This window comes from Neoarius graeffei, chromosome 7, assembly GCF_027579695.1.
Source record: "Neoarius graeffei isolate fNeoGra1 chromosome 7, fNeoGra1.pri, whole genome shotgun sequence".
NCBI classification, from domain to species: Eukaryota; Metazoa; Chordata; class Actinopteri; order Siluriformes; family Ariidae; genus Neoarius; species Neoarius graeffei.
Window position 1 is genome coordinate 17668237 of NC_083575.1, and position 20342 is coordinate 17688578.

The window sequence follows — 20342 nt, forward strand, 5'->3', positions numbered from 1 at the left end:
CCATTAGACAGCACTGCATCACATACAGGCATACTTCTGTATTGGAAATCACAAAATGGGCTCAGGAATATTTCCAAAGAACATTATCTGTGAACACACTTTACTGTGCCATCCGCCATTGCCAGCTAAAACTCTATAGTTCAAAGAAGAAGCCGTATCTAAACATGATCCAGAAGCGCAGACGTCTTCTCTGGGCCAAGGCTCATTTAAAATGGACTGTGGCAAAGTGGAAAACTGTTCTGTGGTCAGACGAATCAAAATTTGAAGTTCTTTATGGAAATCAGGGACGCTGTGTCATTCGGACTAAAGAGGAGAAGGACGACCCAAGTTGTTATCAGCGCTCAGTTCAGAAGCCTGCATCTCTGATGGTATGGGGTTGGATTAGTGTGTGTGGCATGGGCAGCTTACACATCTGGAAAGACACCATCAATGCTGAAAGGTATATCCAGGTTCTAGAGCAACATATGCTCCCATCCAGACGATGTCTCTTTCAGGGAAGACCTTGCATTTTCCAACATGACAATGCCAAACCACATACTGCATCAATTACAGCATCATGGCTGCATAGAAGAAGGGTCCGGGTACTTAACTAGCCAGCCTGCAGTCCAGATCTTTCACCCATAGAAAACATTTGGCGCATCATAAAATGGAAGATACGACAAAAAAGACCTAAGACAGTTGAGCAACTAAAATCCTACATTAGACAAGAATGGGTTAACATTCCTATCCCTAAACTTGAGCAACTTGTCTCCTCAGTCCCCAGACATTTACAGACTGTTGTAAAGAGAAAAGGGGATGTCTCACAGTGGTAAACATGACCTTGTCCCAACTTTTTTGAGATGTGTTGTTGTCATGAAATTTAAAATCACCTAATTTTTCTCTTTAAATGATACATTTTCTCAGTTTAAACATTTGATATGTCATCTATGCTCTATTCTGAATAAAATATGGAATTTTGAAACTTCCACATCATTGCATTCCGTTTTTATTTACAATTTGTACTTTGTCCCAACTTTTTTGGAATCAGGGTTGTATATATATATATTGGCTTCCTTGATCTGGAAATTGAGTTGCTGAGATTAGCCGACCTAAGTCGTTACTAGGATCACCACGTAGAGGTTCTCAGCTTGAAGTTGGAGTTGTATACATCGATCTAACAGCCTCCTACGACACAGTGTGGCGTCGTGGTCTCTATCTGAAGCTCCTACAAATGATCCTTGATGTGAAGCTTGTGAAGTTCATTATGCTCATGCTCCAGAACCGATCCTTCTATGTCACCAACTCAAGCGGTGAGCGAAGCAGAAATCGCCAGCTCCGAAACGGCTTACCACAGGGATCTGTACTTGCTCCCATCCTCTTCAACATCTACCCCGCCACCTCGGCAACTAAGTACCTATATGCGGATGACAGTGCAATTGCGGCCCAAGCCAAAACATACGAGGAGATCCAGACCATTCTAGAGGCAGATTTCTCTGCAGCTATTTTCGTCTTTGGCATCTGAAAGTAAGCGAGTCAAAGACTGTCTGTTCGATCTACCACCTGTTGACCCGACTTGCCAAAATGGAGCTTGAAGTGAGAATGGAGGGCAAGAAGCTAAAATTTGACCCTGTACCTGTTTACCTGGGCGTCACACTTGACCGCAGCTTAACATTTGGGCCTCACTTAAAGAACGTCGCCAACAAAACATCCAAGCGCGTCAACCTAATAAGGAAACTCTGTGGCCTAGAGTGGGGAGCCAGTTTCACTATGTTGTGCACATCAGTTCTCGCACTTGTGTACTTTACTGCCGAATATGCTGCAGCGGCCTGGTCTCCTCGTATCCACACTAAATCAGTCAATGTTGTCCTCAATAAAGCAATGCACATCATCTCTGGCACTCTGAAGCTAACTCCAACAGAGATGCTACCCGTACTATCCGGAATCCATCCATCAAAAATAAGGCACGACTTTCAGGTCCTCAAACTCGCAGAGAAGGCAATTCAACCTGGCAGAAATAGCATCATTCCAGCACTGCAGGACACACTCCAATGGATCTCGAGGCAACATTTCGCCACTAGAGCTGCCGCGCTTAGAAGATCTGGCCCTGCCTCCGACACATGGATGGAAAGGAGATGGAGCGATGAATGGAAGGACTTAAACACCAACCTGCACTCCTTCATCAGTACCCCTTCTCTAATACCACCTGGACATACCCTCCCGCGGAAGGCATGGGTTCGGCTCAACCGCCTCCGAACAGGCTGGGGGAGGACCAAGTCCTTCATCCCACATCAATGAGTGCCCGACCTTTGGCGCCCCACATGGCCATAGAGGCCTGGCATTGTTGGACCGAGACAGAATCAACTAGCTGCTTAACGTAGCAATTCCTATATGATGGAAATTACACAATCGACAACGAGTGATGGTGTTTTTGCAGCAGTGTTTTTGGCAGCCATTTTTTATTTAGTTTTAGTCTTTTGAATGAAATGCTTATTATGCCGCTTTTCCACTACAAACGGTGGCTGAGTCGGGCTGAGCCGTGCCGTGCTGAGTCGAGCTGAGCGGGGCTGTTGGAGTTGCATTTCGACTACAACCGCGCTGAACCGTGCTGGCTGGAAGTGGGTGGACACATTGGGTGGAGTTAGCGAAAGTGGGTGGACGTCACGTGATGTCGTTAAGCAGCACAAACAGTGACATCAGTGAGCTTTTAAGCGGTAGTCTCACGACCCGGATAGTAAACAATAAACATGGAGGACATGGAGTCGTTAGTGTTGCTGGTCTTGGTGCTGTGGCTTGTTGTCACCGACAACGCCAACAGATACTGGCAAGAGCGTATAGATGAGGCGAGGCGCATAAGGCTTCAGAAATTCTCGTAATTCTCCTTCTTCTGGGTTTACGGTGTTTACAGATCCCAGCGTGCTCGCGGGGCGTGTGTGGGCATGTGAGGACACTCCTCCTCACCAATCAGTGCACAGGGGAGTGTCTGCTCACGCCCCTAGCCTCACTCAGCTCGGTTTGGCTCGCTTCAGCCCCACTCCAAAACGGTGCGAGTTTTAGGGGCTAAGCAGGGCTGAAGCGAGCTGAGTCATGCTGTGTGGCAGCGGGGGCGTGGTCAAGCGCCGGTCTGTGACAGGAGGGCGGAGTCAGGGAAGGTAAGTGGCAGAATCGCTTCACCTGAGTGTGATTAACCTATGTTTTGTGTGTGTTCTCCCCAGTAAACCGCGCCCTATTTAAGGAGGGAAAGTGAGAGCAGAGGGGAGTGATGATCCAGAGGAGACGACAGTCTGTGTGTGCGCGTCAGCCTCTTAGACTGAATTCTGTGTGTTAGACTGAAAAGTTTGGCAATAAAACCCAGTTGTCATCCTGATCTCTGTCCTGCCGTCTTCTGTGCTCCACCCACACCTTGTACACACCACAGTGGTGCCGAAACCCGGGAAAAGGTGGAGCACCTGTCCTGCAGCCCCATGGAATCCTCCCCGTTCGCGGACTTGGTCCACGCCCTCGCCATGGCTCAACAGGAAGACCGAGAGGCGTTCCGGCGCCTCCTCGCATCGGCGGGATCCACCAGCGCCCCGGCCGCGGGCCCATCTCCCATCACCTTGACTAAGATGGGCCCGCAGGACGACCCCGAGGCATTCATCGCGTTATTCGAACAGGTCGCCGAAGCCTCGGGGTGGCCGATGGAGCAGCGCGCGGCGCGCCTCCTCCCCCTCCTGATGGGAGAGGCGCAGTTAGCCGCACTACAGCTCCCCGCCGACCACCGGCTGGCCTACTCCGACCTTCGCCGGGCTGTCCTCCAGCGCGTGGGGCGCACGCCGGAGCAGCAGCGCCAGCGCTTCCGCGCGCTACGAATGGAGGAAGTCGGCAGCCCGTTCGCGTTCGGCCAGCAGCTCCGGGACGCCTGCTGGCGGTGGCTGAGGGCCGAAGATCGCGACGCCGAGGGGATCATCGACCAGGTGGCGCTGGAACAGTTCATTGCCCGCCTACCCGCTGGAACCGCGGAGTGGGTCCAGTGCCACCGCCCGGCGTCGCTGGATCAGGCCGTAGGACTGGCGGAGGATCATCTGGCAGCTGTCCCGGTGGCAGGACAACGGAGGACATCATCTTCTCTCTCCTCTTCTCTCTCTCCCTCTTCTCTCTCTCTCCCCCCTCCTCCTGTGTCCCGTCCTCACCCCATTCCCCCACCTCGGAGGCGGGGGCCGGCTCCACCCCAGCCGGCCCGCCGCACCCGTGGTGCCCTCCCGTTTCTCCCTTCTGTGTCTGTCTCTCCCCCCCTCAGGTGAGTGACCCTCAATCCACAGCTGCAGAGGGGAGGCCCGGGCCGGTTTGCTGGCGCTGCGGGGAACCGGGCCACCTGCAGCAACAGTGTGCCGCGATGGAGGTGGGGGCGGTGGTGCGGATCCCCGACGCGCCAGAGGCTGCCCTCGATCAGGCCGGAGCGTATCGCATACCGGTAAGTGTACAAGGGGCGACATATCAGGCGTTGGTGGATTCAGGGTGCAACCAGACCTCGATCCGCCAAAGCCTGGTGCAAGACGAGGCATTGGGGGGAGCACAAGGGGTGAAGGTGTTGTGTGTGCACGGGGATGTTCACTGCTACCCGTTGGTGTCGGTCCACATATATTTCAGAGGGGAAAAATCTATAGTGAAGGCGGCGGTTAATCCTCGCCTTACCCACTCTTTGATCTTGGGGACTGATTGGCCGGGATTTCGGGGGTTGATGGCACACCTAGTAAAGAGTGGGTCCTGCCAGTTAACGGGGGGGGGCCCGGTGTCGTTTTGGCTGGAGCTGCGGTCGCAGAGCCGTCTACGTCATCTCCGCGACAGAGTGAGGAGCCCCCGGCCCCTCCTCTTTCTATTGGGGAATTCTTCACGGATTTCCCACTGGAACAATCGCGAGACGAAACTCTGCGACACGCGTTTGACCAAGTGAGAGTAATCGATGGTCAAACGCTCCAGCCGAATGCCACCCCGACCTTCCCCTATTTTTCCATTTTAAAGGATAGGTTATACCGAGTGACGCAGGACACTCAGACGAAGGAGCGTGTCACCCAGTTGTTAATTCCAAAGAGCCGCCGGGAATTGGTATTCCAGGCGGCCCACTTTAATCCCATGGCAGGACACCTCGGGCAGGATAAAACACTCGCCCGGATAATGGCCCGATTCTATTGGCCAGGGATTCGCGGCGACGTCCGTAAGTGGTGTGCGGCGTACCGCGAATGCCAGTTAGTAAATCCAGCGGCCATTCCAAAAGCGCCCTTGCGCCCCCTACCATTAATCGAGACCCCGTTTGAAAGAATTGGGATGGATCTCGTCGGGCCATTAGATCGGTCGACACGAGGGTACCGCTTTATATTGGTTCTGGTGGACTATGCAACGCGATACCCGGAAGCGGTGCCTCTTCGCAATATCTCCACACGTAGTATTGCAGAGGCCCTCTTCCACGTCATCTCCCGGGTCGGAATCCCGAAAGAGATTCTGACGGACCAAGGCACCTCGTTTATGTCACGAACACTGGCCGAACTGTATGGGCTACTGGGTATTAAGCCGATCCGCACCAGCGTGTATCACCCACAGACGGACGGTTTAGTCGAACGGTTGAACCGCACCCTCAAGAATATTATCAAAAAATTCGTAAGTGAGGACGCACATAACTGGGATAAGTGGCTCGAACCCTTGTTGTTTGCAGTGCGAGAGGTCCCCCAAGCCTCCACGGGGTTCTCCCCATTTGAATTATTATATGGGCGTAAGCCGCGCGGCATCTTAGATGTACTGCGGGAAAATTGGGAGGAGGGACCTTCGCAAAGCAAAAATGAAATTCAATACGTTATGGATCTGCGCGCAAAACTCCACACACTCACGCACTTAACTCAGGAGAATTTGCGGCAGGCCCAGGAACGCCAAACCCGCCTGTACAACAAGGGCACGCGCCTTAGAGAGTTCACTCTGGGAGATAAGGTACTCGTCCTGTTGCCCACGTCGAGCTCCAAATTAATCGCCAAGTGGCAAGGGCCCTTTGAGGTCACACGGCGAGTCGGGGACGTCGACTATGAGGTTAGGCGAACAGACAGGGAGGGGGCGCTACAGATCTACCACCTCAATCTGCTGAAGCTCTGGAACGAGGAGGTCCCCATGGCGTTGGTGTCGGTAGTTCCGGAGAAGGCGGAGCTGGGGCCGGAGGTTCAAAAAGGGTCATTGGCATCTCGCACCTCTCCGGTCCCCTGTGGAGACCACCTCTCCCCGACCCAACTCACGGAGGTCGCCCAGTTGCAGGCCGAGTTTTCGGATGTGTTCTCGCCCCTGCCCGGTCGCACCAACCTCATAGAACACCACATAGAGACGCCCCCGGGGGTGGTAGTGCGTAGCCGTCCTTATAGATTACCCGAACACAAAAAAAAGGTGGTTCGGGAAGAACTTCAGGCCATGCTCGAAATGGGCATCGTCGAGGAGTCCCACAGTGACTGGAGCAGCCCGGTGGTCTTGGTTCCCAAGGCCGATGGCTCGGTCCGGTTCTGTGTGGACTATAGAAAAGTCAATGCGGTGTCTAAATTCGACGCGTACCCAATGCCTCGTATTGATGAGCTGCTCGATCGACTAGGCACGGCTCTCTTTTACTCGACACTGGATTTGACGAAGGGATATTGGCAGATCCCCTTGACTCCATTATCCCGGGAAAAAACGGCCTTTTCCACACCGTTCGGCTTACACCAGTTCGTCACACTTCCGTTTGGGCTGTTTGGGGCGCCCGCTACGTTTCAGCGGCTGATGGACCGGGTCCTCCGGCCCCACGCCACCTATGCGGCCGCTTACTTGGATGATATCATCATTTATAGTAATGACTGGCAGCGGCACCTGCAACACCTGAGGGCCGTCCTTAGGTCGCTGAGGCGGGCGGGGCTCACTGCCAACCCGAAGAAGTGTGCGATTGGGCAGGTGGAAGTACGGTATCTGGGCTTCCACTTGGGTAACGGGCAGGTGCGTCCCCAAATTAATAAGACGGCAGCGATTGCGGCCTGCCCGAGGCCCAAGACCAAAAAGGGGGTGAGACAGTTCCTGGGGCTGGCTGGCTATTATCGTAGGTTTATACCTAATTATTCGGACGTCACCAGCCCGCTGACTGACCTCACTAAAAAGGGGGTGCCAGATCCGGTCCAGTGGACGGAGCAGTGCCAGCGGGCTTTCTCTGAGGTAAAGGCTGCACTGTGTGGGGGGCCACTTTTGCACTCCCCTGACTTCTCTCTCCCTTTTTTGTTACAGACGGATGCGTCGGACAGAGGGCTGGGGGCCGTTTTGTCCCAGCGGGTGGGGGGAGAGGATCGCCCAGTACTATACATCAGCCGAAAGCTGTCGGTGCGCGAGGGGCGCTACAGCACCATCGAGAAAGAGTGTCTGGCGATCAAGTGGGCGGTCCTCGCCCTCCGTTACTACCTGCTGGGGCGCTCTTTCACCCTCTGTTCGGACCACGCGCCCCTCCAGTGGCTCCACCGCATGAAGGATGCCAACGCGCGGATCACCCGTTGGTATCTAGCGCTCCAACCTTTCAACTTCAAGGTGGTCCACAGGCCGGGGGCGCAGATGGTCGTGGCAGACTTCCTCTCCCGTCAAGGGGGTGGGGAGTCGGCTGCGGGCCGGACGGGCGCCCGGCCTGAGTCGGGCGGTGGGGGTATGTGGCAGCGGGGGCGTGGTCAAGCGCCGGTCTGTGACAGGAGGGCGGAGTCAGGGAAGGTAAGTGGCAGAATCGCTTCACCTGAGTGTGATTAACCTATGTTTTGTGTGTGTTCTCCCCAGTAAACCGCGCCCTATTTAAGGAGGGAAAGTGAGAGCAGAGGGGAGTGATGATCCAGAGGAGACGACAGTCTGTGTGTGCGCATCAGCCTCTTAGACTGAATTCTGTGTGTTAGACTGAAAAGTTTGGCAATAAAACCCAGTTGTCATCCTGATCTCTGTCCTGCGTCTTCTGTGCTCCACCCACACCTTGTACACACCACATGCTGTTTTTTGGTAGTCGAAACGCGAGCCGTGTCGGGCTGAAGTGAGCTGAAGTGAGCTGAAAAAGGGTAGTGGAAAAGGGCCATTAGTTAACTATCAAGGATAGAATTGACTAAAATGTGACAACATTTTAGTCAATTCTATCCTTGATAGTTTTGGTCTAGTTTTAGTCGACGAAAACTAAAAGGGTTTTAGTCATTCATTTTAGTTAAAAAATACTTTAAAACATTAAATTAGGCCAATACAGAGATGAAATTTATACTCGAGGTTGACGGGTTGTGCATAACATGCTCTCTACAGAAACGCTGTGTAGTGCGCATGCTCCATTGTTCACAGACTCGTGTTTCTGCCTCCGTTTAACATGTCGCAATGCGCTGATAGAGCACAAAGATGTCATGATGAACACAACTAGAAGATGACTACGCTGTCCGTTAATGTAAATATGATGGCTAAACATGTTGCTAACGTTAGAGTAGCCAGGTGTGCTGCTGCTCATTTAGACATATTAAGGCACAGCAACAGGTCTGAAAAGCTACATTTCCCCCCGTATGTTTCACAGTAACTCAAATATGGGTCAATATATGACACAGCATTCAGTTGCTGTCCCACCAATAATCCCTGCAGGACAAGTTTTACTCATGACATGTTAATTGAATTAGCTTAACCAAGCCAACTTTAGCATGAAGCTAGCGGTCCCATTCATTTTTGCCAGGTCACAGTGTTTTGGAAAACTTAATAGGAAATTCATCATAGACCAATTGTTGAGTGACATTAACCAAAGCTAGCAAATGTATGCATGATCTGTTAACAGGACTTCTTGTAACGTTAACTTACCGTCGCAGAAATGGCAGCATGGTGAGCCTTTAGATGCCTCTTGAGGTTGGTCGTATTCTTGCCACGTAGTTTATAGCCACAGCGTGTAACTCTGTCTCCCACTACAAGGCATTCCGTTTTTATTTTTTGCTGGATTATGTGTAAAGTATGTCCATAAATCATCGCGTCTTTTCCGCCCACCAAGCCCTTGTGCTGGTGTTGCCGCTGCCATGGTCCATGAACTGTGTGGCTGCCCTGGTGTGCACTGTGCCCAGACATGCCCGGTGGTGGGCGTGACCAAACAAGGACAGGATGCAGGTGCATTGCTGATATTTTCAGCATTTGGCAGACAGGTTGCACGCACCGTTGGAGGAAACGCCATGCATTTTGATAGTCCTATAGCCAACCCACTAACGCTTTCATCTCGTCAATGAAAACAGATATGTCTCGTCATATTTTCGTGATCAAAGAGTTATGTTTAGCTCGTCACGGTCTCGTTTTAGTTATGGAAAAAAAAGGTGCGTTAACGAAATAATTTTGTCATCGTTAACGAAAACAACACTGTTTTGCAGTCTCTTTTTACCCTACTCACCTCCCTGAAATACTCCGTTTGAGTTTCTCTAAGTTGTCATGCACAGGAATATTATTACTCCTCGTGTCCCCCTACTCTCACCCTAAATCTTTTCACTTACCACTTTCTTGCAAGTACTTTTCACTATTTATTTTTTGCTCTTCTGTCTTGCATCAACATGTTTCCATCTCTCGAGCTTAGCCATTTTCACATCATCTTTTCTTTTTTAAAGTTCTCTGGACACCACTGTCAGACTTTGACATTTTCATCTTCCTTTTTAAATTTAAGAATAATTTTAATTTTCTCCCTTTAACCATTTTCTGAACTACTATCCTAATTGGTGTGGTTTTCTTTGAAGTCCCTTTTACTCCTTTGACTTTGGTTCCTGTATCCTGTTTCTCCCTGGCTCTAGTCCTTTCCCATGAAACTGGAGCCCAGTCCACAAATTCCATATCTTCATCTTCAACTACCTGAGACACCAGTCTGATCTAATCACATGCCAGGTTATGCTAACCGCCAAGTCCAGAGTCCCAACCGCGACGTGTGTGTGTGTGTCCCATTAGTGGTTTTTTCCTCTTTCTACCTTTTTCAAAAACAAGTAGAATCGTCATTTTTCTGCATCACATTCTTCTCTTAAAACGTTGATTGGCCGAACTACTGAGCTCTGTCTAAAAATATGGAGAGCTCATAGGCTCATCAGAGTGAAGCCATCTGGCTCCCATTTAACCACTCACAGCATGGAACGAAATGGTCATTTAGACCAGTGTTTCTCAACCACTATCCCGTAGGCTGCAAATTTTTTTCAAGTTGAAACAATTTTTACTCGTAGTAGGGTACAATTTCCGGGATGCATCCAACATCACATCTGCTTTATTAAGCTACGGTTACACTACAGCTCGTGATGCTTTGCAATAGGTTATCAATGAAAATGAGGAATTTTGATGATATACACGAGATAAAAGTTGTGGTCACACAGTAGGTGAACATTTGACTGTCACGCCTTAGCACTTGAATCTGGTGCAGCTCGAGTCAAGTTTATTTATATAGCACTTTTAACAATAAACATTGTCGCAAAGCAGCTTTACAGAATTTTAATGACTTAAAACATCAGTTAATTTTATCCCCAATGAGTAAGCCTGTGGAGACGGTGGCAAGGAAAAACTCCCTCAGACAACATGAAGAAACCTCAAGAGGAACCAGACTCGAAAGGGAACCCATCCTTATTTGGGTGACAACATGCCTATACCATTAACAGTTTTAACATAAAGTCAGTTTTGTTGATGTGTTAAACTCTTCATTGATGGAAACTTGAGTGCAAAACTATTCTTGACAACTGTAGTCCTAAAGTTAGGAAGTCAACTGTAGTCCTCAGCCATAATAGCATTGCTGTAAGAATTCAGAGCATCTTCCAGGTGTGACTTTCCACATCTGGCCGTCCTCCACAGGAGCAATGCGATGAGACTCCAGCCAGACACAGGGCCACAGGATGGATCAGGCAGGTCTGAGGAGCAGAAGAGATCAGCATTCTCTGTCCCAGGACAGACATGTCACTCAGGGACAGATTTGGGGGAGGGGGTGGGGGTCGGTTGAGAGAAAACAGGTTAGGTATGCCAAATGTCACCTGAATAAGAAGGAACACTATTGAACTGAGTACAAGCAGGGACTCTGGCAAAACTAACTATGACAGTATAACTAAAAGGGGAGAGCCAGAAGGTAACACAGGCATGAGGGAGCCCTAGGACATAAAGCAACCAGCCACGGCACCAACAAACTCAAGTAAGCAAGCAAGTGGGGGACTGACAGCATCTATACATCCCAGTTTACCAAAACACTCCTGTCTGAGGACCCTCCAGATCTACACCTTTACCTCATAAACACCATTAACAAAAGGCTTGACTAAACATATGTTTTCAGCCTAGACTTAAACGCTGAGACTGTGTCTGATTCCCGAATACTATTTGGAAGGCTGTTCCATAACTGTGGGGCTTTGTAAGAAAAGCCTCTGCCCCTTGATGTAGCCTTCACTATACGAGATACCAGCAGATAGCCTGCACCTTTTGATCCAAGTAGGCGTGGCGGGTCATGGACCAGAAGTTCACTCAGGTACTGTGGTGCAAGACCCTTCAGTGCTTTAAAGGTCAATAATGGTATTTTATAATCAATATGAAATTTGATTGGGAGCCAATGCAGTGTGGATAAGACAGGGGTGATATGGTCATATTTTCTAGTTCTAGTAAGGACTCTTGCTGCTGCATTTTGAACTAACTGGAGCTTGTTTATGTACTTATTTGAACATCCAGACAGTAAGGCATTACAATAATCCAACCTGGAGGTAACGAAAGCATGAACTAGTTTTTCTGCATCATGTAGTGACATTAAATTTCTTATCTTAGCAATATTTCTGAGATGAAAGAAAGCTATCCAGGTGATATCAGTGTGAGTTTCAAATGAAGGACTGGGGTCCATAATCATTCCGAGGTCTTTTACTGCTGCACGTGAAGAAACCGAAAGGCCATCCAGAGTTGCTGTGTAATCAGAAAACTTACCTCTAGCTGCATGTGGTCCTAGTACAAGTACTTCAGTCTCGTCAGAGTTGAGCAGAAGGAAGTTAATAAGCATCCAGTGTCTAATGTCCTTCACACCTTCCTCAATTCTATTAAGCTGGTGTCTCCCTCACCAGGTTTCACAGAAACATACAACTGTTTGTCATAGTGGACCCAAGACAGAATCTTGCAGAACACCAAACTTTACCTCAGTATGTCAAGAAAAAATCACCATTTTATATCAACATACTGATAGCGATCAGTTAAATAAGAGCTGAGCCAGGAGAGGGCCAGTCCCTTAACTCCCACAACATTTTCTAGTCTATCCAGAAGAATGGAATGATCAATGGTATCAAATACTGCACTAAGGTTAAGCAACACAAGCAGAGAGACACAGCCCTGATCAGACACCAACAGTAGGTCATTTACTACTTTAACCAGAGCTCTGTCTGTGCTATGATGAGGTCTAAATCCTGCCTGATACAGTTTGTGGATGTTCTTCGTATGTAAAAATGAGCATAACTGTTGTGCCACAGCTTTAAGCATCTTGGAGATGAAGGGGAGGTTTGATATTGGCTGATAATTAGACAGCTGACAGGGATCGAGGTCAGGTTTTTTAATCAGGGGTTTGATAACTGCTAGTTTAAAGGATTTGGGTACATGGCCAATTGTAAGAAGAATTTATTATTTTTAGAAGCGGTTCAATTACTTCAGGTATTAACTCTTTGAATAGACGTGTAGGTAAGGGATCCTAGTACACAAGTTAAGGCTTTTGATGCCACAATTAATGAAAGTAATTCATTAATTAATGAAAGTAATTCTCTAAAGGGGAGTAAAACATTCTAATTGCTGATTGGATACAATTATATTGTTAACTACAGGGTCACTTACGTTGTCTGACCTTAAATTAGTAGTTTGAATTTTGTCAGATATTCTCAATTTTGTCATTAAAAAAATTCATGAAGTCGTTGCTACTACATACTACAGGTGTGCATGTGTCTATAGTGGACTTATTCCTGGTTAATTTTGCTACAGTATTAAAGGGATACTCCAGAGTGAAATGCTTTTTAGGTCTATTTTCGCATTACTGGGAGTACATACGTTGAGTTGCTACCACAATCACATCAATCGGTTGTGTTTTGAGAATTCGTTTTTTGTGATTTCAACCGGAAAGCGCTAACACGGCAGTGGCCGGGGCATGTCTTTTTGCCGATACAAAACGCTAGTTTTAAAACCATTGCAAAGCTCAAAACAACATGACAGTTCTGTGGAAGTGAGTAGAGGGTTTCTACAAACAAAATGAAGTGTCCCTTGCTCTGTAAGTGCACTGACAGTGTATGTAGAAGAGTAAATATAAAGCCAGTGACCTTACCTGTATTTGGTCTTCCTCAGACGCCATCTTCAGGGGACAGTCCATAAAAGCTGAGTGCAGTGGGATGGGCTCTGCACTCGGCACTCGACTCGAATAACCTTGCTCTGAACACCAAGAAAACCAAAGAGATCATCATTGACTTCAGGAAGCACAGCACTGACCTAGCCCCCCTTCATATCAACGGCGAGTGTGTGGAGAGGGTCCACACCTTCCGGTTTGTCTGCGTTCTGATCTCCACTGACATCTCCTGGACAGAGAACATCACGGCAGTCATCAAGAAGGCTCAGTAGCGGCTACACTTTCTGAGAGTCCTCAGGAAGTACAACCTAGACTTCAACCTGCTGCTGACCTTCTACCGCTCATCAATTGAGAGCCTGCTGACATACACACACAGTATGGTCTGGCAGCTGCACTGCTGCAAACAGGGAGAGGCTCCAGAGAGTAGTAAAGGCAGCACAGAAGATCATCGGCTGCTCTCTCCCCTCCCTGATGGACAGTTACACCTCCCGCTGTCTCAGCAGAGCTAAGAACATTATCAAGGACAGCTCCCACCCTGCCTTTGATCTGTTTTGACCTGTTGCCCTCAGGGAGGTGCTACAGGTACATCAAGACAAAAACAAATAGATTCAAAAACAGCTTCTTTTCAAAAGCCATAACCACCCTGAACTCAAATATGCACTGACTTTAGTCTAACCCCCCCAGCCCCCCGACTCTCCCTGTGCAATACTTATAATGTGTAATACCTGGACTCTCTCTGTGCAATACTTGTGTGCAATACCCCACTCCATAATGTGGACCACAACACTGTACATAGCCCCCCCCCTTCCACTATATTCTTTGTTCTGTGCTTATATTGCATATTTTTATGCTGTTTGCACTGTAATTGCAGTTGCTTTTAATCTCATTGTACATGTGTATAGTGACAAAGGCATTCTATTCTATTCTACCAGTTAGACGAGGCAGGTGTATATAACTGTATCCAGGAGGACTAGCTTCATTTAATGCTATATATTCATTTGGCTTAATCCATGTTTCAGTTAAACAAAGTACATTAAACTCCTGATCAATAATGAGATCATTAACCATTATCGCTTTAGATGTCAGAGATTTAATAGCCCTACCTTGAGATCAAAGGTGCTGACAGCGGCTGTACAGTCAGTATGATCTAATTTTATATTGATTAGGTTACTGGAACAAACTCTCTGAATATTTCTACTTTTTTGCTGAGCTTGGGGAACAGACACAGTCTCAATATAGTGGACTCTGAGTGACGACTCTGTGCAGTTAGCAAACAGTCAGTTTAGCCTGTTTGTCTGGTCTTGGCTCTGAATTGTCAGAAATTAACTAGGCCTGTTCTGAGACTATGACCTATGCTGCAGGAAATGTAGGGGAAAGTCTGGATGCCCTAGGTGCTCTTAGCACCGAGTGGGATGGATCCTGTCCCAACAGGCCAGCAGTGCCCTCAAAATTAGCCCAATTATCTATAAAGCCCACACTGTTTTCAGAGCACCACCTGGACAACCAGCAGTTCAACGACCATAACCTGCTGTAAGCTACATCGCCACGCCGCATTGGAATAGGGCCAGAGCATACTACCGTACAGCATCAGACATCGCCTTCGCTAATTTAAACACCTCTACAAAGTTACTCTTAGTAACCTCAGACTGACAAAGGCATATATCATTAGCTCCTGCATAGATAAATATCTTTGAGAACCTGTGCTTACCTAGGACCCTAAGATTACCTGCTATGGCCAGTGCCCTGGCTCCCCGTATACACCTGACTAAAGCTGCTGGTGCCCCTAAAGGCTGAGCTAATTTCCCATGCCGTATGATAGTCCCCTATAACCAGAGCTCTTTCAGGTTTCTCAGTGGGTGCATCACTAAGGACAGCAAACCTGTTCGACATGCGACACGGAGAGGAGTGGTGCTCCCATGGGCCAGCCTCAGTGGTAGCTTTGGCTCTACGCTTGTGTCGCAGAGTCGTCACCCATTTGCCCCACTGTAAGGACTCTAATGCCGGAGTTGGGGGATTACTAACTCCACCTAGGGCATCCAGACTTTCCCCTACAGAAATTACACTGTTCTCATTCTCACTGACCTTTTCTAAAGCCTGGATACACACTTCTAACATGAAAATCTTCTCCGTCAGAGAGCTAACTAATCTGCACTTATCACAAATAAAGCTATCGCTAGCAACGGAGGAAGAATGACTAAACATCCTGCACTCAGCACACTGAACAGACTGAAGGTGTGCCATGATGAAAGGATTCATATACCTTAATTGAAGATCTATTGATATTAAAGAAGATCTGATGTGGATGGCCTTCGCTTGTGGTCTTTACGCAGGAGAAAAAAAGAAAGCTTCTGGTCTTGGCGTTCTTCCGAAAAAAGAGAGGGGGAAAAAACAGAAAGGGGAAAGTACAAAAAGGAAAGCAAAAATACAATAAAAAATGAAGAGGATGCTGGAAAATTATTTGTCGAAAATTTTTTAAAAAGATTAGTAATTAACGCCGGCGGCACGGTGGTGTAATGGTTAGTGCTCTCGCCTCACAGCAAGAAGGTCCTGGGTTCAAGCCCCATGGCCGGCGAGGGCCTTTCTGTGTGGAGTTTGCATGTTCTCCCCGTGTCCGCGTGGGTTTCCTCCGGGTGCTCCGGTTTCCCCCACAGTCCAAAGACATGCAGGTTAGGTTAACTGGTGACTCTAAATTGACCGTAGGTGTGAATGTGAGTGTGAATGGTTGTCTGTGTCTATGTGTCAGCCCTGTGATGACCTGGCGACTTGTCCAGGGTGTACCCCGCCTTTCGCCCGTAGTCAGCTGGGATAGGCTCCAGCTTGCCTGCGACCCTGTAGAAGGATAAAGCGGCTAGAGATAATGAGATAAGATGAGATGAATTAACGCCAACACTCGTGGAAAAAAGACTCATTGCAAACAACTCGGGAACCAGGAAGTGCGTAGCACAGAATGCGCATGTGCAACCCAATCACCTTGAGCAGCCACGCTTGATCACGGAGTGTGTTTTCCGTGAGCTTGGGACTCAGTCATTATGGGAAACACCTGACACTGATTTCAGCGCATTCAGCACGCACAGATATGGAAGCTGTTTTCATAGAGGCTTTGCAAAGCATTAGCATTGTTTGTTTCTAGCCATGTTTATAATGCTGTTTAAATACCCTGCTTTATGATTCTGCTTTTGTAAAAAAAAAAAAAAACTGGTCTAGACACTTACAGTAATGCATTTATGTCTGAGCACTACAGTCAACTCGCTAACTTTAGGATTGCAGTTGACATGAACAGTTCATAACTTCAACAAAACAGACTTCATGTTAAAACTATAATTTCCTGGTTACATAGTTATACTTTGTGATGCTATAGGACACAGTTATAGAAGCGAGTTATTTATAATCGCATTATCAGTTATCACCCAACTGAGGACAGGTTCCCTTTTGAGTCTGGTTCCTCTCGAGGTTTCTTCATGTCGTCTGAGGGAGTTTTTCCTTGCCACCTTTCCCACAGGCTTTCTCATTTGGGATAAATTAGGGATAAAATTAGGGCATGTTTAAAGCCTTTAATTGTCATCAAAATTGAATCATTTGTGTCTAAAATGATAGTGAATTACGTGACCAATATTGTTAAGATGTGAGAATGAAGTGAAAATAGCAAATCACATGAGAAAATAATCCTGTTTCAACAACTGTCCTAAATAGAAAGAAGTATTATACAGCCTTTGTGTTGGTGTTAATAATAATAATAATAATAATAATAATAATAAATAGGAAGAAGAAACCTTATGAAAACGAAAGATACACTATATAAGAGAAAAACTGAAATATCCGTAAAAATAATTATAGTAGATATTTTACTATCTACTAGTAAAACAAGACATTAAAAAAATCAGAGACTGGACTAGAAAAGGAAAAATACAGTCACAGAGAAGGGGAGCGCTATAAAGATATCTAAGGAATGCGGGTAGAGTTAAGAAACTTTAGTTTCTCAACTTCTTGAGAAGAGGTAATGAAAGAGAAAAAAAGTCAGGAGATACTTTTCTTGGGGCAAGTTTGATCGGATATGACGGTTTAACACACACCTGGGCATTTTACAGCCCGCGGGCTGCATCCGGCCCTTTGGTTCATTCTGACCGGCCCGCGTAAGGTTAATTAGAAATTACAAAATAAACGTATTTTCTAATTTTACCTCATGCATGGACTGAATGTGCATTGCTTTTATTTTGAAGTTGTGTTCAACAAAAACGCAATGCGTGCGACATGAACATGACATGAAATCCCACGAAACCTAATCCCGTGATAACTACTTCCATAATTTGTCCAGACCAACCACAAACTTGTAGACTACGTCATCCTTCAAACGGTCCAGCCAATCACATATTGTGACGTCACCATCAGGCGCTGGAGCCGATCTGATACCTACATCCTATGCCTACACCCATAGACATATAAACATAGACGCCGCATTCTACGTAGAATCATACTTCATCCTCGCCGCCATATTGGATGTGGCAAAGTGGAGATTCTTCAATAGCGTCTAGACAGTAGCCGAGAATGAAGATGCCTCGTTCATGTGCTGCGATTAACTGTACCAACAGGTTTCCCATCCAATCGAGATCACATGGGATTACCTTTCACAGGTGAGACTGGAAAAATACTTTTCAATACTGTTCCTTCAGTCTTCAGTTTCCCAGCTCATCTCCACCGGGTAGGTGTATAGTTATAAGCAGTGAGAATTAGATGATGAACGTTTTTGAACGTATGATGAATGTTTTTAACCTTTCTGAATGTGAAGGAATCAGTGACGTATTTTGTTTTGGTATGATGTTAGAACCTGGCCGAACTCAGTTTGGCGGTCATTCAGCTCACTTTATTCAACGAGAGTAGGTCTGTGTGGTGACTCAAATAAAACAGTAAATTTTTTTCATTCACTATTTCCAGTTTTTCCACTATTTCCATCATTTATCATATTCAGTCTTGTAGGTTGGTTATTGTGGCCTCAGGTTTTGGTAGCTTGCTACGGTATGCTGACTGATTAGCTTACCTGAGCTATCTATCGCGTATCTGTCGCTAGTTTGCAGTGTACAGGGTATTTCGCACACTATTTGTAACAATCACATTAAAAGTTGTGTTGTTTTGATGCCTGTTTGTTTCCCAAATATATACGTGTGTCTTAATGGGTGAATAAAAGGCATCGAGTTAAATATTATTGTAGAAAGGGGCTTTATGAAGTTCAGTCCATTTTACTTGCATTGGTTTACGGGGAAGATTTGCCACATCAAATATGGCGGACACTGACGTATCCCAGCAATGGGGCCACCAGCTCAATGCGGCGTCTATGTTTATATGTCTATGCCTACACCGAATTGACTGATGATCGTCTGTCAGCTGTGCTTCGCATCTCCACTTCAGACATTCAACCTGACTTTGATGCACTCCTTAAAGACCAACAGAGACTAGATTTCTCTCACTGAACAAATAAAAAACACCAAATGAGGTGATTAGACTACAAATGTGGGCATCATTATTATAATATGATGTATCTTGCTTGATATTTGGAGTAGAAAGACAATATTGTGATGTCATTGTGTTTTGGGGTGAATGTAACTGAAAAATGGTACAAACGTTCACATTTTATTAACCATTGTTTTGGGAAATTTGATTGAATAAACATTTTTTTGTAAGGCAACCTCGTTTTTTCCATACTCTTACCAGTCTTAGCAGCTTGTAAAGACAATTATTTATTGCTTTATATAAAGAAATACAATTAATATTATGCAGAATTTAGTTCAGCCTTTTGGTCCGGCCTTCCACAAAATTTTCTGTTTCTCATGTGTCCCCATGGAAAAAATAATTGCCCACCCCGGTATAACACAAACCAAATACACGCGTTGTGAGTGGTAAGACGGCGGCCAGCTGACTTCACTCATCTCTACAGCGGGGACTAAGCAGCTACATCCATCCATTATCTGTAGCTGCTTATCCTGTACAGAGTCGCAGGCGAGCTGGAGCCTATCCCATTGACTATGGGCGAGAGGCGGGGTACACCCCGAACACCTCGCCAGGTCATGGCAGGACTAGGCTATGAGCTGTCCAGATTTTATATAGAGCTCAATGGGCCGAACAGATGAAGATAAACCAAAAACATGGCTGCGCATGCGCGGCATTAAGCGCATGCGCTAAATCGCATTGAGAGAAAATGCTATTGTAAAACTGCGGCCTCGCAGACAGATACTATTGGCCGGGAGTGGTGGCTCGAGTAAGGAAATCTGCAGGCAGATGCTATTGGAGGGGAAACGTGGCCTAAATCCGCATTTAAAAGATGGCGGACACGGAACGTAAATCGGAACGTGAAGCGATAGCCGATTGTGATAGAACAAGCGAACCAGTTCCTAAGAAACCACGGAGTAGTGTTCTTCAGAATCGTGGTCCAAACATTATTTTCGGAGAGCAAATAACAAGTGGAGACGAGTTTGGTGGGAGTTGTGTGGTGGAGATTTCAGCACGGCCTGAAGATCCAGAGCTGGAGATGGTAGTGACTCAGGCCACGGAGGGTATACAAGAAAACAACAACAATGAGCCTGTGACCTCGGATCTCACAAAAGATTACTGTAACGCAGATAAGACTCTGTTGTCTGGATCTGAACGTGATGTGTTAGGTACATAGCTAACCTTGATTGTTTCTTTTAGGCGGATTCAAGTTTATGACGTCTTTTACGTTACCATTTTGTGAACGTTAGTATGAGAAGGAAGCAATTGAGAGTTCTAGTTAGTCTAGTTTTGGAACGGTGCTAGCTAGTAAAGAATCCTAACGTTTATCAGCAGTATATGAGACGTAGCCGACAAACTTTGAGACCCTTTCATTTGCTGAAGAATTAGCCGAACAGGTAACCAAAAACGTGGCTAAAATAATGGTGCATTTTAAGAACTTATTGCGGGTGAATTCAACACATTTCCGTAGATAAACAGTTTTGTTTTTTAAATCTCCCCGGTATATAGCGATCACTCTGTCCGTCTGTAAACATTTTAGTTGCCGGAGCATAAGATTCAAGATGTTTGTCATGTACACAAT

At 46.8% G+C, this 20342-nt stretch overlaps 1 protein-coding gene across 4 annotated transcripts in view; it reads left to right on the forward strand.

Moving 5' to 3' along the window:
* The first annotated feature begins 19486 nt into the window (after positions 1 to 19486).
* The window catches only part of sirt1 (sirtuin 1), a 183446-nt gene continuing 182590 nt past the window's right edge, over positions 19487 to 20342 (forward strand). The window contains exon 1 of one of the 4 annotated variants that reach the window (XM_060925339.1): positions 19487 to 19929. In XM_060925339.1, coding sequence (XP_060781322.1) covers positions 19593 to 19929 — 337 coding nt within the window. In that variant the 5' untranslated portion in view covers positions 19487 to 19592. The remainder of the gene's footprint in view (positions 19930 to 20342) is intronic. The other 3 variants (XM_060925341.1, XM_060925337.1, XM_060925338.1) reach the window with 3 other exon arrangements.